Below are 17803 nucleotides of genomic sequence, written 5' to 3'. Positions count from 1 at the left end.
GCTGTGAGGGCCAAGAACTGGCTGAGAGGAACCTGGTGGCATGCAGTCTGTCTGTTTCCTCATCTGCAGAAACAGCTTTGTGGTAGCAATGGTGGTGCTCCCACCCCAGGCTGCTGGAGAATCCACAGACCATAGGTGATCACGCTATGTAAACTGCGTCCTTCCGGGCTGGTGGCTCTCACCCAGCACCCCTGCAGCGACTGCCTCCTCTCCAGGGGTTCTTCCATCAAGGCCCCACCCTCATCCTCTGCTGTCCAGGCCTGCAGCTTCCCCCAACCTACACTCCCATCCTGCAGCTTCCCCCCGCTACACCCCCGGCCTGCCGCCTATGAGCTGTGCGTGTGAGCACTTTGTGCCTTGGTTTCCACCTCTGTACTTGGGGTGGCTATAGTCCTACCTCGGGGTGTTCTCACAGTCAGAGGAGTCAACACTGACAAGCTGGGTCCCAAGGGTTCAAGGGGAAGGAACGGACTGCACAGGTGGAGCCAGGGGGCTTTCGAGTGGGAGACCCAGAACGGTAGGTTCAAGTCTCTGCACTTTTGTCTACACCCACAGCATATACAACAGGCAGCGAGAACCTGGATGAAAAAAGTGGGCTTCGGTTAATGATATTTTATCAGTATTGGTTCATGAATGTTAACAAACACACTCATTGCGCGATGTTAGTAATAGGGGAAATGGGTGAGATATGGAGACTGTCTACTTACTTCCTACTTTTTTTTTTTCTGTAAACCTAACTGCTAAAAAAAAAAATCGGTCTATTAAAAACAAAAACAAAAACATGCTAAGAGCCTCCACGCAGTGGGAGCCACCAGCGTTCCTCGCTTTTATGCCCCATCGTCACCCGATCCTTGTTTATGCACCTGGCCTGAGGACTCGGAGCCGGAGCCTCGGGAGCTGGGCTCTTATCCTAGCTGTCCCCAAAGCGCCGGCTCCCAGCGTCAGCCCCCGGCTTTGCCAGGCCCAGAGCCCCCGGCGCGGGCCCGAGCCACGGATTTATGAGGCCACAGCGCCCCCTGCTGGCGCCGCCCGACCGCCCGGAGCCTGGGCCACGCGGGACTCCCAGGCTGGGCCTCGCTTGTGCCGGGTGCTCGTCCTGCGCGCGATGTTCACCTTGTCCCAGGTAACGACACGGAAAAGCTCCAACGTTCGTGACTTGATTGCGGAAAAGCCCCTCAGTGCCGGAGCCGGGGGACCCAGTCTGGCTTCTGCAGCGGGGCAGGGCGGGGTCCCTGCAGGGCGCAGCGGCGGGCACGCGACCGGCGGCGGCGACTCCTTGGTCAGGGCCCAGCACGGGGGCCTTACGGGATGACAGGGGCTTACTAGTCCTGAGCGCCTTCCTGGGGCTGAGGACCCCGGGTGACCGCGCGAGGTCACTGGTACCGCCCTCTTTACAAATGGGACGGCACAGAGAGGCCGCGTCACCCGCCCGAGGGCGCACAGTCGGTGGAGGAGGCCGTCCGGGGACCCCCTGCGAAGCCGCCTCTGCCCGCTGCCTTCCGGGTCTGAGAAATGGGCACAGCCGACCCCTCGCCTTCGCGGCCCGTCTGGGCTGGCACGGGAGTCGGGTCGTCCGCGCAGAGGCGGGCAGGGGCCCCGGCGGGCGCGGCTGGCTAGGGCTGCAGCTCGTACTGCCGCTCGGTGGCGGTGTAGAAGTCCTCCAGCACCGACTGCAGGAACTCGAAGGTGGGCCGCTCCTCGGGCCGGCTGCGCCAGCACTGGGCGATGACGCCGCGGTACAGCTCCGGCGGGCAGGTTTCGGGGCGCGGCATGCGGTAGCCGCGCTCCAGGTTGCGGATGACCTCGGAGTTGCTCATCCCTGCGGCAGAGGGGACCGCGAGCGGGGGTGAGGGGCGGGGGTCCTCGGTGGTGAGGCGGCCTGAGCGACCCGCGGGGCACAGTGGGCCCAGGCAGGGGACAGCAGTAACTACAGGCCCAGACCACCCCTCCAGCTTCGTGGGCTGCCTGGCCGCCCAGCCTCTAAACAGCCCTTTATTTACGTTTTATTGCCTGGGGAACGCCTAGAAATGAGGCTGTAGATTTTCTCCTGAGTGCGGGGGCAGCTCCTCTGCCATTGGGACCCTCCCTCTCTTGATTACCTGTGACCACCTGGGGCACAACCAAGCCCATTACTCATGGGCAGCTGCCAGGTGCACACAGCAGCAGGTGACCCGGAGCCTGCCCAGCTGCAGGGGCCAAGCGGCCCGAGCTCTTCGATTGGGGCTGGGGGCTGGCGTCCACGACTCTGCTCATACAGAATAGGGCTTTGGGGATCCGCTATGGGTGCAATGCCAAGGTAGGCACAACCTGTCCTCAGCTGAGAACAAGCCATTGGGAGTAAACTTGAGTTCAGATGTGCCTTTGTCTTGATTTCAGTTTGTGGGACTCATTTGACCTCTGCTGGAGGAAGGGGATGCAGCCCTGTGGCCCAGAGCAATAGTGATGCAGGGGGCAGAGCTCCACCCCAGATTCCATGCCTGGGTCTCCGTCTTTGGCCTGGGACTCACTCTGAAAAGAACGGGGCAGCCATAGGCACCAAGGACAGGCGACCCACTGCCAGGGCCGTCCAGAAAGCAGCGAGCCACGAGAACTGAGGGGTGAGCCGCCTACCTGGGTATGGTACCCGTCCATAAGTGACAACTTCCATCAGGAGGACTCCAAATGACCACACGTCTGCTTTGATGGTGAAGACCCCGAAGTGGATGGCTTCCGGGGCTGTCCACTTGATGGGAAACTTGGCCCCTGCGGGAAAAGCCATGCACAGCTTTGGGACACCACGGCCGGTGGCCCCTACCCTCCATCCTCACCCCTACCCCTGCTCCTGCTGTCCTTCGCTCAAGCCCTCACTGCGGGGCCTCGAAAGGCAGGGTGGCCTGGCATGGCGGGAGCCATTACCACACACCAGGACACATGGCCAGGTGAGTGCAGACATGGCGTCTGAGGCACAGAAGGAGGACGTGGACACCAATAGCGCATGGTCACCCACTTTGCTCCTTTACAAAGAGAGCAAGTGACCTCAATGGGCAGCCACCATGTTTCCACCTGGGATGGAGGGGGCCTGTTTCACCTTACAGGGGCCTTGTTTAATTGAAAAAACATGGCCTGGGCAAGCCAGTTAAACCTGCCCGGGCCTCCGTTAGTCCCTTCCCACAAAATGCAAATGGTGACACTTGTACCTCCGAGGGCCACTATGAGAAAGGACTCGCATCCGGCTGCCCTTGAAGCAATCAGTGGCCGCAACCCGGGTCAGCATTTGGAGCAGACCTCAGAGCCTGGCACTTCACGGCCTCCCCGGCCTCCATTTCTCGGTCTCCCCAGCCAGCCTGAAGTTCCCGAGAGAACAAGCCACATCCTGTCTGCTTGTCATCTGACCCGTATGCTCATCGGACACTGCTTGCTTGCTTGATAAATGTGTGTGACCGCTTCAGATTCTCTTGTGACGTAGATTTCCACCTCAGTTACCATCACAGAGTAAAACAGAGTGCTCCGTGGAGACCCTAACTCAGGTTGGTTTGCTGCTCGCGCATGAGATCTGTGTTTCCCACAGTGTGCTCTGTGAAGGCCTAATTCTCTGGAAGGTTAATAGGTGCTACATAAAAATCATATTTAGGCGTGGCTTACGCCAGTCATCCCAGCACTTTGGGAGGTCAAGGCAGGTAGATCACCTAAGTTCAGGAGTTCGAGACCGGCCTGGCCAACATGGTGAAACCCCCATCTCTACTAACCATACAAAAATTAGCCAGCTGTAGTGGCACACGCCTGTAATCCCAACTCCTTGGGAGGACGAGGCAGAAGAATTGCTTGAACCCGGAGGCGGAGTTTGCAGTGAGCCAAGACTGTGCCACTGCACTCCAGCCTGGGGGACAGAGACTCCATCTCAAAAAAAGAAAGGTAGTATTTGGAACTCAAATTAGTTTGGGAGGCACCAGGTGAGGCAAACGTAAACTGTTTCTTTGCTGCAGGGCTTCTCAGTGCCTTTAATATGTTGATATGCACTGGGAATCTCCAAGGCAGTGGCTGAGGTGGACCTGCTGTTTCTCCAAACCTACCTTATCCTAAAGTTGTTCCTCCACAGGAGGTCTCAGGGCACTACCATTCTGCTGAACACATTTGGGGAAATGAAGGAAATGCTGATATAGAGTTGTAGAACTGTATAGCCCTCATGTGTCTTCCCTCAGGGCTGTGCTGGGAGAAGTTAAAGGGGGCTTTGGGGAGCTGGGGAAGATAGGGTCCCAGGTTTCCCTTGTGGTTGGGGGCTGTGCTTACCCTCTTGGGCTGTGTATTCACTGTCGATGATTCGAGCCAAGCCAAAATCAGCAATTTTGCAGCACAAGGCCTCAGACACCAGAATGTTGGCCGCCCGCAGGTCGCGGTGGATGGAATTCATGTGCTCAATGTAAGCCATCCCTTCAGCAATCTGAGGCAACAGGCACACGGTAAAGGACAGTGTGGAGGCCTCCACACCAGGACTGAGCCCACCCCGTGCCCCCTGCACAGCCCGTGTGGGCTGCTGGGGAAGGAGCTGCTTCTTGGGCAGAGTAGAAAGGTGGCTGTGTTGCTCCTCAGCCGAATAAACTCCTCTCCTAGAATACCAGAATGGCAGTGCAGCGAGGTGGGCATCAGAGACACAGGGGCTACCTGTGCCCCTCCCCCTCCTTGTTCTTCCTCCACACAGCTGTGTCCAAGGGTCTGCAGAGAAGGAAGATAGAAGAACACAGGCAGGAGAAAAGGAGAGGGAGGGAGAAGAGAAGAAAGGGGAAGGAAGGAGGGGGAGCAGGAGGCAGGGACAGACAGCTCTCCCTGGCTGGCTGGAAGCACAGCTCCTGGAGCTGGAAGCCCTCGGTTGGAGTCGCTGACCTCCAGCAAGCTGCTTAACTTCCCCAGGGGGCCACAGCCCTGACCTGGAAAGTGAGGGATGTGGTCTCCAGGGCATGGGGTTGAGGCAAGCATTAGACGAGGTGATTTGTGACCTAGGACTTTACCTAGCACCTGCCCCGTGGGGGCACCCAGGGAGCACTGGCAGATCCAGGTGGACAGAGGCCATGAGGAAGAAGAGCCTCATCTCGCCTCCCCCAATCACTAGCCTGGGCCAGGGATGGCAGCTGGTGCTGCTCGGCACCTTTCAGCCTACGAAACTAAGGCTTTATGTACCCAATCAGTGGATGAAGAAACTGAGGCAGAAAGCAGACAGCCTATTTACCTTATCAGACATGCAACTGCAAGAAGCCAGCACTAGAACTGATTCCACTTCTCCTTATGCTTTCATTTCATTGGTTTATCTATGAATCCATCCATCCATGCATCCATCCATCCATCTATGCATCCATCCATCCATCCATCCATCCATCCACCCACCCATCCACATATCCACCCATCCATGCATCCACCCATCCACCCATCCACCCATCCATGCATCTATCCATCCATCCACCCATCCATCCATGCATCCACCCATCCACCCATCCACCCATCCATGCATCTATCCATCCATCCACCCATCCATCCATGCATCCACCCATCCATCCATCCATCCATCCATCCATCCACACATCCACCCATCCATCCATCCATCCATCCATCCATCCATCCATCCACACATCCATGCATCCATCCACACATCCATCCATCCATCCACCCACCCATCCATCCACACATCCATCCATGCATCCATCCACCCACCCATCCATCCATCCAGGCATCCATCCACCCATCCATCCACACATCCATCCATCCATCCATCCATCCATCCATCCATGCATCCATCCACCCACCCATCCATCCATCCATCCACCCATCCATTCATGCATCCATCCATCTATCCATCTATGCATCCATCCATCTATCCATCCATCCATCCATGCATCCATCCATCCATCCACACATCCATCCATGCATCCACCCATCCATCCACCCATCAATCCATCCATCCATCCATGCATCCATCCATTCACGCATCCATCCATGCATCCTTCCATCCATCCACCCATCATCCATGCATCCATCCATCCACCCATCCATTCACGCATCCATCCATCTATCCATCCATCCATCCACCCATCAATCCATCCATGCATCCATCCACCCATCCATCCAACCATTCAGCCTTCCATCCATCCATCCACGCATCCATCCATGCATCCATCCATCCACCCACCCATGCATCCATCCATCCATGCATCCATCCATCCATCTATCCATCCATGCATCCTTCCATCCATCCACCCATCCATCCATGCATCCATCCATCTACCCATCCATTCACACATTCTTTCATTTATCCATCCATCCATGCATGCATGCATCCATCCATCCACCCACCCATCCATCCATCCATCCATCCATCCATCAATCCATGCATCCACCCATCCATGCATGCATGCATGCATCCATCCATCCATCCCTTTGCTACACCATTCAATCAATACACACGTATTAGTATGGGACTGTGGGGAATATAAAACTGAGTACTAAATATATCTGGGTAGCATCTAACAGCACTCATTCTGATAACTAATATTTATTGAGCAGTACCAGAAATAAATTTAAAAATGTTGAGCAGGACCCAGTTCTCTTAGCAAGAACAATGCTTCTGGGAACACCTGAGCTAAGGGCTCTCTAGCAGTTTCTTGTCCAGGGAAAGCATCATAGAAATGACATTACACTTCAGCCATGGATGATGATAAGGATTCTGCCAGGTGGGAAGGGTTGAAGACTTCCTGGGCAGAGAAGGCAGAAGGGTGGCAAGGCATGGGGCATGGGGACCAGTGCCATCTGGCTGCAAAGTGGGGCCCGAGGGAATGTGGCTGCAGGGTTCTTGTGGGGTTGGCCAGATCTGGCCTTGGAGGAAAGGTCTGGTGGGACTTTGCATTGCTTCCTATGGAGTAAGAAAAGAAGAGCCCAGAAGGGTGGGGTGTGTGTCTGCTCATGTGTGTGTGAGTTTGTATGTTTGTGTGTGAGTTTGTATGTGTGTTTGTGAGTCTGTGTGTTTGTGTTTGTGAGTTTTTGTGTGAGCTTGTGTGTGTGACTCTGTGTTTGTGAGTCTGTGTGTCTGTGTGTGTCTGTGTGTGAGTCTGTGTGTTTGTGTTTGTGTGTTTGTGTGTGAGTCTGTGTATGTGAGTTTATATGTGTATGTGAGTTTATATGTGACTCTGTGTTTGTGAGTCTGTGTGTCTGTGTGTGTCTGTGTGTGAGTCTGTGTGTTTGTGTGTGAGTCTGTGTACGTGAGTTTATATGTATATGTGAGTTTATATGGGACTCTGTGTTTGTGAGTCTGTCTGTGTGTGAGTCTGTGTGTTTGTGTGTTTGTGTGTGAGTCTGTGTATGTGAGTTTATATGTGTCTGTGTGTGTCTGTGTGTTTGTGTGTGAGTCTGTGTGTCTGTGTGTGTCTGTGTGTGTGTCTGTGTGTGTGTCTGTGTGTTTGTGAGTCTGTGTATGTGAGTTTATATGTGTCTGTGTGTGTGTCTGTGTGTGTGTGAGTTTATGTGTGTGAGCGTGTGTTTGTGTACATGTGTGCCTGGAGAGCTGTTGGCATGGTCAGCATATGGTTAGAGGTTGCCCTTCTGGGAGGTTCTGATTTTCTGGCTCCTCACCCCCAGCTCTGTGGCTACATCCAGGTATTAAACCAAGATGGCTTTTCACATCCTTTGCCCCTGTGTCACACAAGATTTCCCAAGCGGGTGTAGTGAGGATTGAATAGGAGACAGCGGAGGGTGAGAGATGGAAGGGGAAGGCAAGAAGCAGCAGTGGGCAGGCTTATCGCTGCCCTGGGGTTTGAAGCCGGTTACCAGTGCCCATTTTCCAAAACCAGCCTGCCCCGATGGCTCTCTGCCCACCTCAGCGGAAAAAGGTTGTGGCATCAGTTCCTGCAGCGGTGCTACTGGGTAAGGCTGAGTGAGGGGGGCTGATGTGGGTGGTGGGTGGGAGGGTTTCCTCTCGGTGGCGCGTGTGTGTGCACACACGTGTGTGCCTCACAGGCTGACCACAGACCGAAACTTTTCTGCTGAGAGTTCCAGTTTTAACCGGGCCACCAGATGTGCTTCCTGCCAGCTAGAGCTCTTGGCTAAAACCCTCCTCTCCACTCTGCTCTTCACCTCACGCAGTCTGGAAGGTTCTGCATGTGAATGTGAGGGACACTGAGGACCAGCCCAGGGTAGCCAAGGAGGTCCAGCACTCGCAATTCGCTGGTGTCAGAAAGCGGGGCTGTTTTCCAGGGCTCAGAGAAGTCATGTTCCTGGCACCTGTGTGTAGCTCAGGCCTGCCCATCAGCCTGGGGTCGACGCCAGGGCTGTGCAAAGGCTGAGGGGCCCTGGTGTGGAAGTCCTACAGGAGATGTCTGTGGGCGCCATCTAAGGAAGAGACGAAGTCACAACAGAACACGCTTGCCTGCTGGGTTTGAGGGAACGCTTGCTAAGTCTGTGTGTTTCCCATGACATCCATTCACCCTCTATTCCTTTGAAACAGAACAGCTTGGTTCCAACACAGCTGCCTGGGTCTGAGGCTCCGTTCCCTGGGCTCCCTCACAGCTGCATGGGGCAGGAGGCACAGTGGCCAGGGTTTGCAAATCCAAGTGCAGTGGGTGACCTTGGAGATATCTGCCTAGAGGAAGTTGGCCTTCCGTGCCCCCTGACTTCTCCTGCTGGCTGAAGAGCGGATGGGGTGGTAAGGCACGAGCAGCCATTGTGGGCAGCTGGTGACACATGCCGCCCCTCTTCTGCACCTGGTACTTCACCAACCTGGGCCGACATGTCAATCAGCCTTGGGAGTGACAATCTGCCCCCTTCATCCGTCTTCAGGAAATCCAGCAGGCAGCCTAAGAAAAGAGAAGTTGCAAGTGCCCTTCTGCAAAGTGACCCAGCCCTGGTGGTGCCAGCCTCTCCCTGGTGTGAGCGGCTCCCCACTGGGGGCGGGAAGTGGGAGTTTGTGCCCTCAGATCTCTCGGTGCATCAGGAAGGATCTACCTACTGCTGCTGAGTGTCTTCCACTTTACAACATGCTAGCCTCAGCACCCCGGGAGCAGCCAATATGCCAGCAGTTGCCCAGAAGTTAGGTTCCAGCCAGGTGCAGGGACCTGTCTGAAGTCACCCAGCCGAAAGCTGGGAGGCTGGGAGTGGAATCCCAGTTCTGACTCGAAGGTTCATGCCCCTTGTCTTTTCCCCCCATGTCAGCCTCGCCCCCTTGATCGCGGTTGGCAGATACCCTCTGCCTCTGAGGACCAGGCATCAGGAAGAAAGCACCAGAATGGAGAGAACTGTCCCCCAGATTTGGTGCAGGGGACAAATGCAGCTCCCCCTGGAATCGGAAAGCTGGGAGGGATGGATGCTTGCCCTAGGGGCAGGCTAGAGGTGCCCCCAGTACAGCCTCTGACCAGGCCCCCCTTGGTGACGGTTGTTAGGGAGCTGTATCAACATGGGCATGTTAGGATCCTACAGGAGCAGTGTGCCTTCAGGGTCATAGGAGGGGTGAGAAGGTCAAAGGCTGAGGCCCAATCCCAGGCCTACTGCCCCATAAGAACTTGGCCATACCATGGACCTTGGAGGCCATCAAGCCCAACCTCTCTGGCCATCCTTGTAAAATATCCACACAGTTGTAAATGGTTGCATGACCAGGAAGCAGGAGACCTGGATCTAGTACCGTCCCTGTACATCTGGCCTGGTGCTCGTTTGACTTTGCAATGCTCAGCCCCTCCCAGCAGGCATCAAAAAGTGCTAGGCACAGAAGGACCACTCCAGAAATGCTGTCTGAACTGCTCCTGGGCTGAGAACATGGCTCTGTTAGAACCACTTCGCCCTCCCTCCGTCCCTCCCCCTCCCTCCGTCCCTCACTCTCCCTCTGTCCCTCCCTGCCCCCACATCGTGCCATGCCCTAGATCTGCAGGACCCCCTGGCCTGATGAACCCACCGCGGCGGATCCTCCTCCTCCTGCTAAGTCCAGCCCTCCCGCCTCACTCTGAGGATGCAGCTCTACAGGGGACACCACCTCTGGCCATGTACTCGGTGACAATGTAGATGGGCTCCTTGGTGACCACAGCGTAGAGTCGGACCAGCCGCTCATGCTGCAGGGCCTTCATCACGTTGGCCTCGCCCAGGAATGCTTCTGGAGACATGGTTCCCTCCTTCAGCGTCTTAATGGCCACCTTCATGTTGTTTTTGTAGTAACCTGAGCCCGGGGAGTGAAGAAGCCACTCAGAAGGCAGAGAGCTTGCTCGGAGGTGATCCTTTAACCAAAATCGGGGTAAGTGCCCAGGTGCCACGCTATTCCAGGTGCCAGAGCTGGAGCGTGCAGCTCCAGAGGCCATGGTTGTGTGGGGCTTACCTTGTGTCCCAGGCCCCTTCTATACGGGGCCTCAGGCAGTGGAGGAATGTACCCTGCCTTGGGGCCATTTCACCTGTTGGCACCACACCCAGGGCCTGTGTCCTGTCCTGCATGGAACCTGCCTCCTTCCCCCACCCCTCCCTACATAATGAATCTCTTCTATCACACAATGGCTCCTTGGTGGAAATGAGCACACAGCCGGGGGTACACAGGGCAGGAGGACAAGGCGTGGGGGCCTCCTTCCCTCCTTCTGGAGCCCCATGGCGGTCCTGTCCCACTCCTTAAACTACCTGTATTTCCACACTCTCCCTGCACTCCATGAAGTCCCCTGAAGGGCAGAAGACAACTCTACTCGCGTTTCTAGAGGACCTGGGCCTTGGCAGGGACCTGGGTGCAGCTCCTGCCAAAGGCCCGGGACGGAGGGACCTGGGTGCAGCTCCTGCCAAAGGCCCGGGACGGAGGGACCTGGGTGCAGCTCCTGCCAAAGGCCCGGGACGGAGGGACCTGGGTGGTGCAGCTCCTGCCAAAGGCCCGGGACATCAACCCCAGGTAAGGGAGGACTCATGGAGCAGTCCAGGGATACAATGGAACACGAGTTTTATATCCTGGTGGTCAGGGCGGTCATGGAGCAGTCCAGGGATACAATGGAACACGAGTTTTATAGCCTGGTGGTCAGGGCGGGGGACAGGTGTCAGCAGCAATGGAAATGTGAGGACACCGGGCCTGGAGCTTCAGTGACCCAGCCAAAGCCCCACAGCTGCCTTTGGTGTGCACTCAGGCTCTGGAATGTCATAGCTCATCACGTCTAACCTCCTGTTTCCATCTGGGTGATGGAAAGCTAAGGGGAGCTAGTGCGCCACTGCAACTCAATGGCAAAGCCAGCCTCAGGCAGAGAATGAAGGAGGGAGCGACTTGGGGGCCTGGTGAGCTGAATTCTGTTCCTGCTCTACTACCACGATAAGCGACCCCAGCTGTAACAACGTGGCTCTGTACCTCCACAGCCTCCTCTGTAAAATGGGCATCCTCACCTCTGTCCTCGCTCCCTCTCACGACTTCTGGAGGAAGGATGACACGCTATGAAAATACTGAACCTGGACTCAGGATGCAGCGTGGGTGGAACGGGGGGAGAGCACACTCACCCATCCAGACTTCGCCAAATTGTCCAGACCCGAGTTTCCTGACCAGCCTGAGAGACTGCCGGGGGATTTCCCATTCATCCTGGGCCCAGGGGTTCTGTGGGGCCAGGCTCACACAGGGCAGGGTCAGCCTCTGGCATAGACCATCCCCCTTCTCTGCATTAGGGAAGAAAAGACGAGGCTGGGGTTACCAGAGCAGCCAGGTTCTCCCTTGGGAGCTGTATCATTCCTAGCTGGGCCCCTCACTCCCCAGCCATGGGTGTGTGCACACGTTTGCACATGCATATACACTCAACTCTTTCTCTTTGTCTGCACAAAGCAGGGCGTGCTATCTCTAAAATCCACCTGCTCACTCTCAGACTGAACATGCTTGCTACTCTCTAAGGGGTTCCCTGCTGAGCCAGGAGAGGGAATTAGGGCCACCAATTCACGGTGCTCAGAGTTGCCACCTCCTTAGGTCTAACTTTGGGACAATCTTTCCATCCCCCAAGGTGGCACCAATGACTCAGGCAATTGGGAATCTTAGCGAGAGATACAGGAGCTCTTGGCACAAGTCGCTGCCCCCATTGCACGCCCCCTCTTACTAGAATAGTGCTGCACCAGGGCCTGGAGCGAGGGGAAGGTGATCCGGGGGGAGATGTAGTAGCCCCCTTCGTCCAGGGAGCGGATCTTATAGTGCTTGATCAGCTCCCCCTGCATGGTGACGTCCTTCACAGACAGGGAGAAGGCACCTGGAGGGTTCATGGAGACACACACAAGAGAAGTAAGGCACAAAGACAAAAAAAACGGGACTGGGATTTGGGCCTCATTTTTAAGCTTTGAAAAAAGTTCCCCAATTCTGTTCTTCATTGTCACCACTCCCTCCACAAGTTTCCTTTCCCTGCATCTCAACCTCCACCCTTTCGGAAGCCTCCCCTGGAAGTTCTATCTGACTCTGACCTTGACATGTCCCCACTGTTCCCCAAAACTCAGCTGGGGAATCACAGAGCCCTGCGGCAGGCAGGACAGTTTCTCAGCAATCATGTGGGTCCCCACTTGGACACCTGGTCACTCGGGGACCCTTTGTCATGGACTATTGAGAAATCTAGGCTCGTCAGAGGGACTAGGCGCTTTATTTTCTGGCTAAAGAGGGTATCCTTACTCCTCCAAGCAGATAGCCAGTCACAGCTGCAAGTACCCATGTCCATGGCGGAGAGTGTAATAAGCTATTCCCAGGGACTCTGTTCAAATGCATTTGCTGCGTGTTACGTACACCTGTTAGTTTGTCTTCTAGGTTAATGTTTGCCCGCAGGCAAGTGGTAGCAGATGTCAAGGGTTAAGGACACTTTAGGAGGTAAGAGTTTCCAGGTAGGAAACGTTTTTCCATGAACTTGATGTTGTTTATAAAATGCATCTGTCCAGCTACCTGGGTACCATGACCTCACCCCGCCCCCTACCCATTATTTGGGAGAGGGGGACGCTGGCGCCCAGAGAGTTGGCGGCCGGCTGGGGGGCTCCCGTTCCCCCGGGGGCGCCTGCCACGAGCAGTACCACGACTCCCCGCCAGGGGTCAGGCACGGACCCCTCGTTCTTGGTGTGGACGCTTGATTTTCCTCGGTCCTGCTGGACTCAAGGCTCTTTCCTCTCCTGTCCGTTCCCCTGCCTCGACCCCCTTCTACCCTCCAGTTTCTCTCAGCCAATGTGCGTCTCTCATCACCTCCTCGCAAAAGGACGCCCAGAGGCGTGCGCCAGCGCGCCTTGCAGTTGCCGCAGCCCCGCTCCATGCCCACCCCAGCCTAAGCCCAGACGCTGCCAACTGTCTCCCCGACCCTGCCGGGGTGCAGCGGTGCCCCAGTCTCTAAGGAACCCGAGCCTGGCCTTAGGCGGTTCATTCATCAAGGGCTTTTCTCTCCATTTCGTAGGCTGCCCTTGAGTCAGGTGCCTCGGGCGATGAGCCCAGGAGCCCGCTCTCCACGCAGTGACGCCGCCCAGGCTGGTGCCTTAGGGCCCCTCTCTTGCCTGGGCTGCTCTAAGGCCCGGTCCCTGGTGGCTTCTGACAATTTCGTATCCTTCGTCAAGAGGACCTCGGATCCCATCAGCTTCCATTTCACAAAACCTGGATCCCCTGCCTCTGTGGTATGTCTGGACTGCCCTGGGCAGGCAGGGCCTGGTTCTGAGGTTAAGATTTCTCAGCACTGAAGGACTGCCTGCCTTTGAGCTGTGAAACTAGTCCGTCCTCACATAGACACCAATAAACTGAGGCTGGAGAGGCTCAGGGACACCCTGGAGGCCACAAGGGGTAGAACTCACTCCCCTGCTTCCATCCCTGTCTTGCATTCACTGCTGTGGCTCCCAGAAGCAGAGGGGTCCTGCTTTGGAGTTGTGTGTGTGTGCATACATATGTGTAAGGTGTGTACATGTGTTGCACACGTGTGCATTACATCTATGCATATGTGCACATGTATACATGTGTGCATGTCCCATGTGTGCGTGTACGTGTGCATATATGTGTGCATGTCTCATGTGTGCGTGTATGTGTGCATATGTGTGTGCATATGTGCGGGTGTGAACATGTGTATGTGGGTGCATGCGTGCATATGTGCACGTGTGTGCATGTGTATATGTGTGCACACTTGCCTGTGTATGCACATGTGTATACGTGTGCATTTATGCGTATGTGCATGTGTGTGAATGTGTGCATGTGTATGTGCGTGTGCTGGGGTGAGGATGGTTGAACAGTCCTGCAGCCCTGGTCCCACCTGGCCAGTTCCCAGTTTGGACTGGCTTCCTGGGGTGGACATGGACAGGAAAAGATGCCAGACTCATAGAGAACCCCTACTTCCTCTATAGCAGATTGGGTGGGGGGCGGGCGGGCTTTCACCTTAGCAGTAGGCAATGGTTGAAATAGCATTTCCAGGGTGACATGATATGATGTTTGGGATTTGCTTTGAGAGAGTAGGGGTGGAGTGGGGGATACAGAAGAAACAAGACTGGCTCAGTTGATAATTGTTAAAGCTGGCTGTTGGGTACTAGGGGTTCCACTTAACTATTTTCTTTACTTCTGTGTATGTTTGAAATGTCCTGGAACAACAATAAAACATTTATGTCATCTCCAGTGATTCCCAAATTGTTTCTTGTACAGAGGTGCTCTGCCACAAAAATGGAATAGTGACAATAGCCAATATGAACATAAATATAACATTTATATATCTATGTGTATGTATATGTATATATGTGCATTCATTGGCACATTCCAAGAAATCCTGCACAGAGCACCCCAGCTTTCCAATGCACCCCTCCTGTTCCCCAACCTGGTCCTGCCCTTTTGTGGGGCAACAAGGCCTCATGATGTCCCCAGAGAGTCACAGGGTGCTATGACAGCTTTTCATACTCTGGGTTTCCATTCTCTGGCTGCTGTTCTTGAGCCACAGATGGAACCAATGGACAGCCCAAGGGTGCTCCCACCAGGTGACACCTCTGTCCATCCTCCTCATCGTCCCAACCACAGGGAACCAGACTCATATTTCAGCCACTCTCTCTCCTTTTCCTCTTCTGATGTCACTGTCACCATCTCCTCTCCAGTTAAAATTGGCCATAAGGCTGTAACCGGTCCCTGTGGACAGCTTCCTGATAAGCAAAGCATTCTTCATACTGCGTGGGAAGTCCCTGGGTCACCCTAGCGTGCCACATTGTAGAGCGTGGGAGTCCTCTCAGCCCCTCTTAGATGACGTGGTCACTGGTGCTTTGGGCTCTGATGCTTACTGTTGGCCTCTAGCAAGTCACTTCCTGTTCCAGGGGCTCCCTTTCCTCATCTGTCAAATGGATTAGTATTTCACAGATGAAAAGCTAGTGGCCAGTGAGCACCAGGGACGATAATGGGGTTCGGTGCAGCACATGCATTAACGGCCCCAAACTGGAAACAACCCAATGCCCACAGCATGCGAATGACTCACTTGACTCTGGAACGCTCACACCCGGGATTCTGTATAGCAATCAACATGAATAGGCTTACCATCCTCAATCACATGAATGAATCTGTTACGGGCTAAATCGTGTGCACTCCCAATTCCTATGTTAAAGTCCTAACCCTCAGTGCTGAGGAAGTGACCTTATGTGGAGACAGAGCCTTTAAAGGGGTGATTAAGTTAAAATGAGGTCATATGGGTGGGCCCTGATCCAATATGACAGGTGTCCTAATAGGACGAGATTAGGACACAGACATGCGTGGAGGGATGGCCACATGAGGACACGGAGAAGACTGCCGTCAGCAAGCCAAGGAGAGAGCTCTCGGGAGGAGCCAGTGCTGCTGACACCTTGGTCTTGGAATTCCAGCCTCCAGAGCTGTGAGATAATAAACTTCTGTGGTGGAGCCACCCAGTCTATGCCACTTTGTTAAGGCAGCCCAGGAAACTAACACAGAATCTCACAAACACTGCTGAGTGACAGGAGCAAGACACACAGAAACAAAAACAGTGATTCTATCTGCATAAAGCTGAAAAACAGACAAGACATGGTGGCAAAACCATAGAGAAAAGCAAGGAAGGATTTTGACCCAAGTCAGGACAGCAGGTAGCTCTTGGGGGTGGGGGCTGACTCAGGAAGGAGCCCAAGTAGGGGGGTGAGGGGGCTCCTGGTGGTCTGGGATGCTCTATCTCTTGGCTGTGATTACACAGGGATTTGTTTATGATTACCCTATATAATTTAGAATTACACACTCATACTTCATGCAAGCTTTATATGTGTTTTATATTTTACACCAAAAACAAAAAAAAAATTGAGAAGGAAAGAAAGCCAAACGACAGAGAAAGAGAGAAAACCCGTGAGGGAGATGGCAGCAATGTTTTGCTCAGTCAGTGGATTTGATCTCATGAGTGTCTAGACTGGCATGGGCTCCCCACAATCACCACCCCCTTCCCTTACATCAGGGCACAGGCCACTTCCTCACGTATGCTACCTGCAACCTCTGGCTGAGATGATCTTGAAGGATTCTTTGAGCTCCCCCCCAATCCTTGATTCCAAAGAGGTTGGTGGTTGAGGGCTCAAGGTTCCCCCTTCCCTGGCCCCCACTGGCCTCGGTGTTACTGCTGACTGGGTAGCAGGGCCAGTCTGACATGGGACCACCCCGTCCACCCAGCTTCCTGTGCCCGCATGGTTTCCAGTCTGGACAGGGAGGACTGTTTGTGTGGACAGCTTCCACATCAACTCCTGGGCAGGGCCTGGATTGGGAGGGACACAGATCCAGAAACTGCTGGTTCTCCTGGCAGTCACCCCTTCCCCTCTCACTCCAGGGCCAGGCCTCTGGAGGGGACTTCCCAGGACACGCTGGGCAGGGGAGGCAGGCAAGGCCACCACGCCTACCTTTGTTGGTTTCACTCTCTCTGATAAGAAAGGAGCCGGCCTTGTTGATTGGAGCCAGAAGCTGCCTCTCAGCCTCCTTCCGGGTCAGTGATCTAAAGAACCACCTGGAAAACAGCAGGAATAGGTGAACCTCAGAGTGACCCTACTCCTTGGAGTATCCCCACTGAGCCTCCCTCCTGTGCTGCCTGTCCCCAAGAAATAAAATCTAGCATTTCTGCTCCTAGTCGGCCCAGAGCTCTGCTCCCCACACCATGATGGAGTCAGCGCCCTCTGACCCCCTGCCCTTTCCGTCCCGCTTCCTGTCAGCCCTGAACTCACTGTTTTCCTAGAATGAAACAAGAACACGAGTTGGGTGACCTTTGTTAATTTTGCTTTGGAAAAATGCACCTGATCACTCTCCCGAAAGCACAACTGCGTATCACAGGCACGCGCCTGCCTCCTTGTGGTCTGAGATCTGAATTAGGCAAACTAAATTAGGCTAAGACTCTGAGCAGGGACCCCAGGATGTTCCCTTCAGTATGTGGTTGTTCTGTGCGGAGAGTCCCACAGTTCCCCACACTGTTGCGGGGAAAGACGCAGGGGCCCACAGTGCTCAGGGAAGACTCATTGCTGGGCCTCAGTCCTCAGGTAGAGCGAGTCCCTGTGAGCAGATTCGTGGGGGCTCTGGCTGGCCGAGACCGACGTTCCCAGTGCCATGGGGACATGGGGGATGAGGACGCTGGGGGATTAGAAGGTTGGGATCTTGCTTTCATGTTAGTCAGTTTTGAACAAGGCCACCCTCCTGGGAGCCCCCGAGGGTTGAGCTCTGAGTCCTGCCTATGGAGGCTATAGGGGAGGGCTTGCTGGTCATGGTGCCTCCCCGTTAGCCTTCGAGGCCATCAGACACTGGGGACCGTTCCATCCAGGGAAGCCAGGAGAAGGAATGCTTTTGTTTAGCTGGGAAGAGTGACTTGCTCAGTGTCACACAGCCGTCTGAATGTGTCTGGAGAGGGCAGAGAGACCTTTCCCAGCAGAGCTC

At 54.9% G+C, this 17803-nt stretch overlaps 2 protein-coding genes and 1 long non-coding RNA gene across 5 annotated transcripts in view; 1 reads left to right on the top strand and 2 right to left on the bottom strand.

Annotated features, from left to right (window-relative positions):
• Positions 1-275: 275 nt before the first annotated feature.
• Positions 276-1597, bottom strand: LOC117062802 (the record flags this gene model as incomplete). The annotated part of the gene is made up of 1 exon (XM_033176697.1): positions 276-1597. A coding segment is annotated over one exon (687 nt), but the record flags the coding sequence as incomplete, so codon positions are not given.
• The window catches only part of BLK (BLK proto-oncogene, Src family tyrosine kinase), a 73762-nt gene continuing 57146 nt past the window's right edge, over positions 1188-17803 (bottom strand). For 2 of the 3 annotated variants that reach the window (XM_033177070.1, XM_033177072.1), the window contains exons 6-13: positions 16786-16889; positions 12033-12179; positions 11452-11604; positions 9977-10156; positions 8734-8810; positions 4267-4417; positions 2611-2742; positions 1188-1819 (exon numbers count right to left, since the gene is read on the bottom strand). In XM_033177070.1, coding sequence (XP_033032961.1) covers positions 1614-1819; positions 2611-2742; positions 4267-4417; positions 8734-8810; positions 9977-10156; positions 11452-11604; positions 12033-12179; positions 16786-16889 — 1150 coding nt within the window. In that variant the 3' untranslated portion in view covers positions 1188-1613. Of the gene's footprint in view, positions 1820-2610; positions 2743-4266; positions 4690-8733; positions 8811-9976; positions 10157-11451; positions 11605-12032; positions 12180-16785; positions 16890-17803 lie in introns of those variants that run through there. The other variant, XR_004428911.1, reaches the window with a different exon arrangement.
• Positions 10151-13985, top strand: LOC117063416. Its single transcript, XR_004428916.1, has 3 exons — positions 10151-10231; positions 12722-12795; positions 13350-13985. It is a non-coding gene; the product is annotated as an uncharacterized LOC117063416 (long non-coding RNA).

This window comes from Trachypithecus francoisi, unplaced genomic scaffold (genome assembly GCF_009764315.1).
Source record: "Trachypithecus francoisi isolate TF-2019V2 unplaced genomic scaffold, Tfra_2.0 Contig01554, whole genome shotgun sequence".
Taxonomy (NCBI): domain Eukaryota; kingdom Metazoa; phylum Chordata; class Mammalia; order Primates; family Cercopithecidae; genus Trachypithecus; species Trachypithecus francoisi.
The sequence above is the reverse complement of the archived record's forward strand: the minus strand, read 5'-3'. Positions and strand labels throughout refer to the sequence as shown.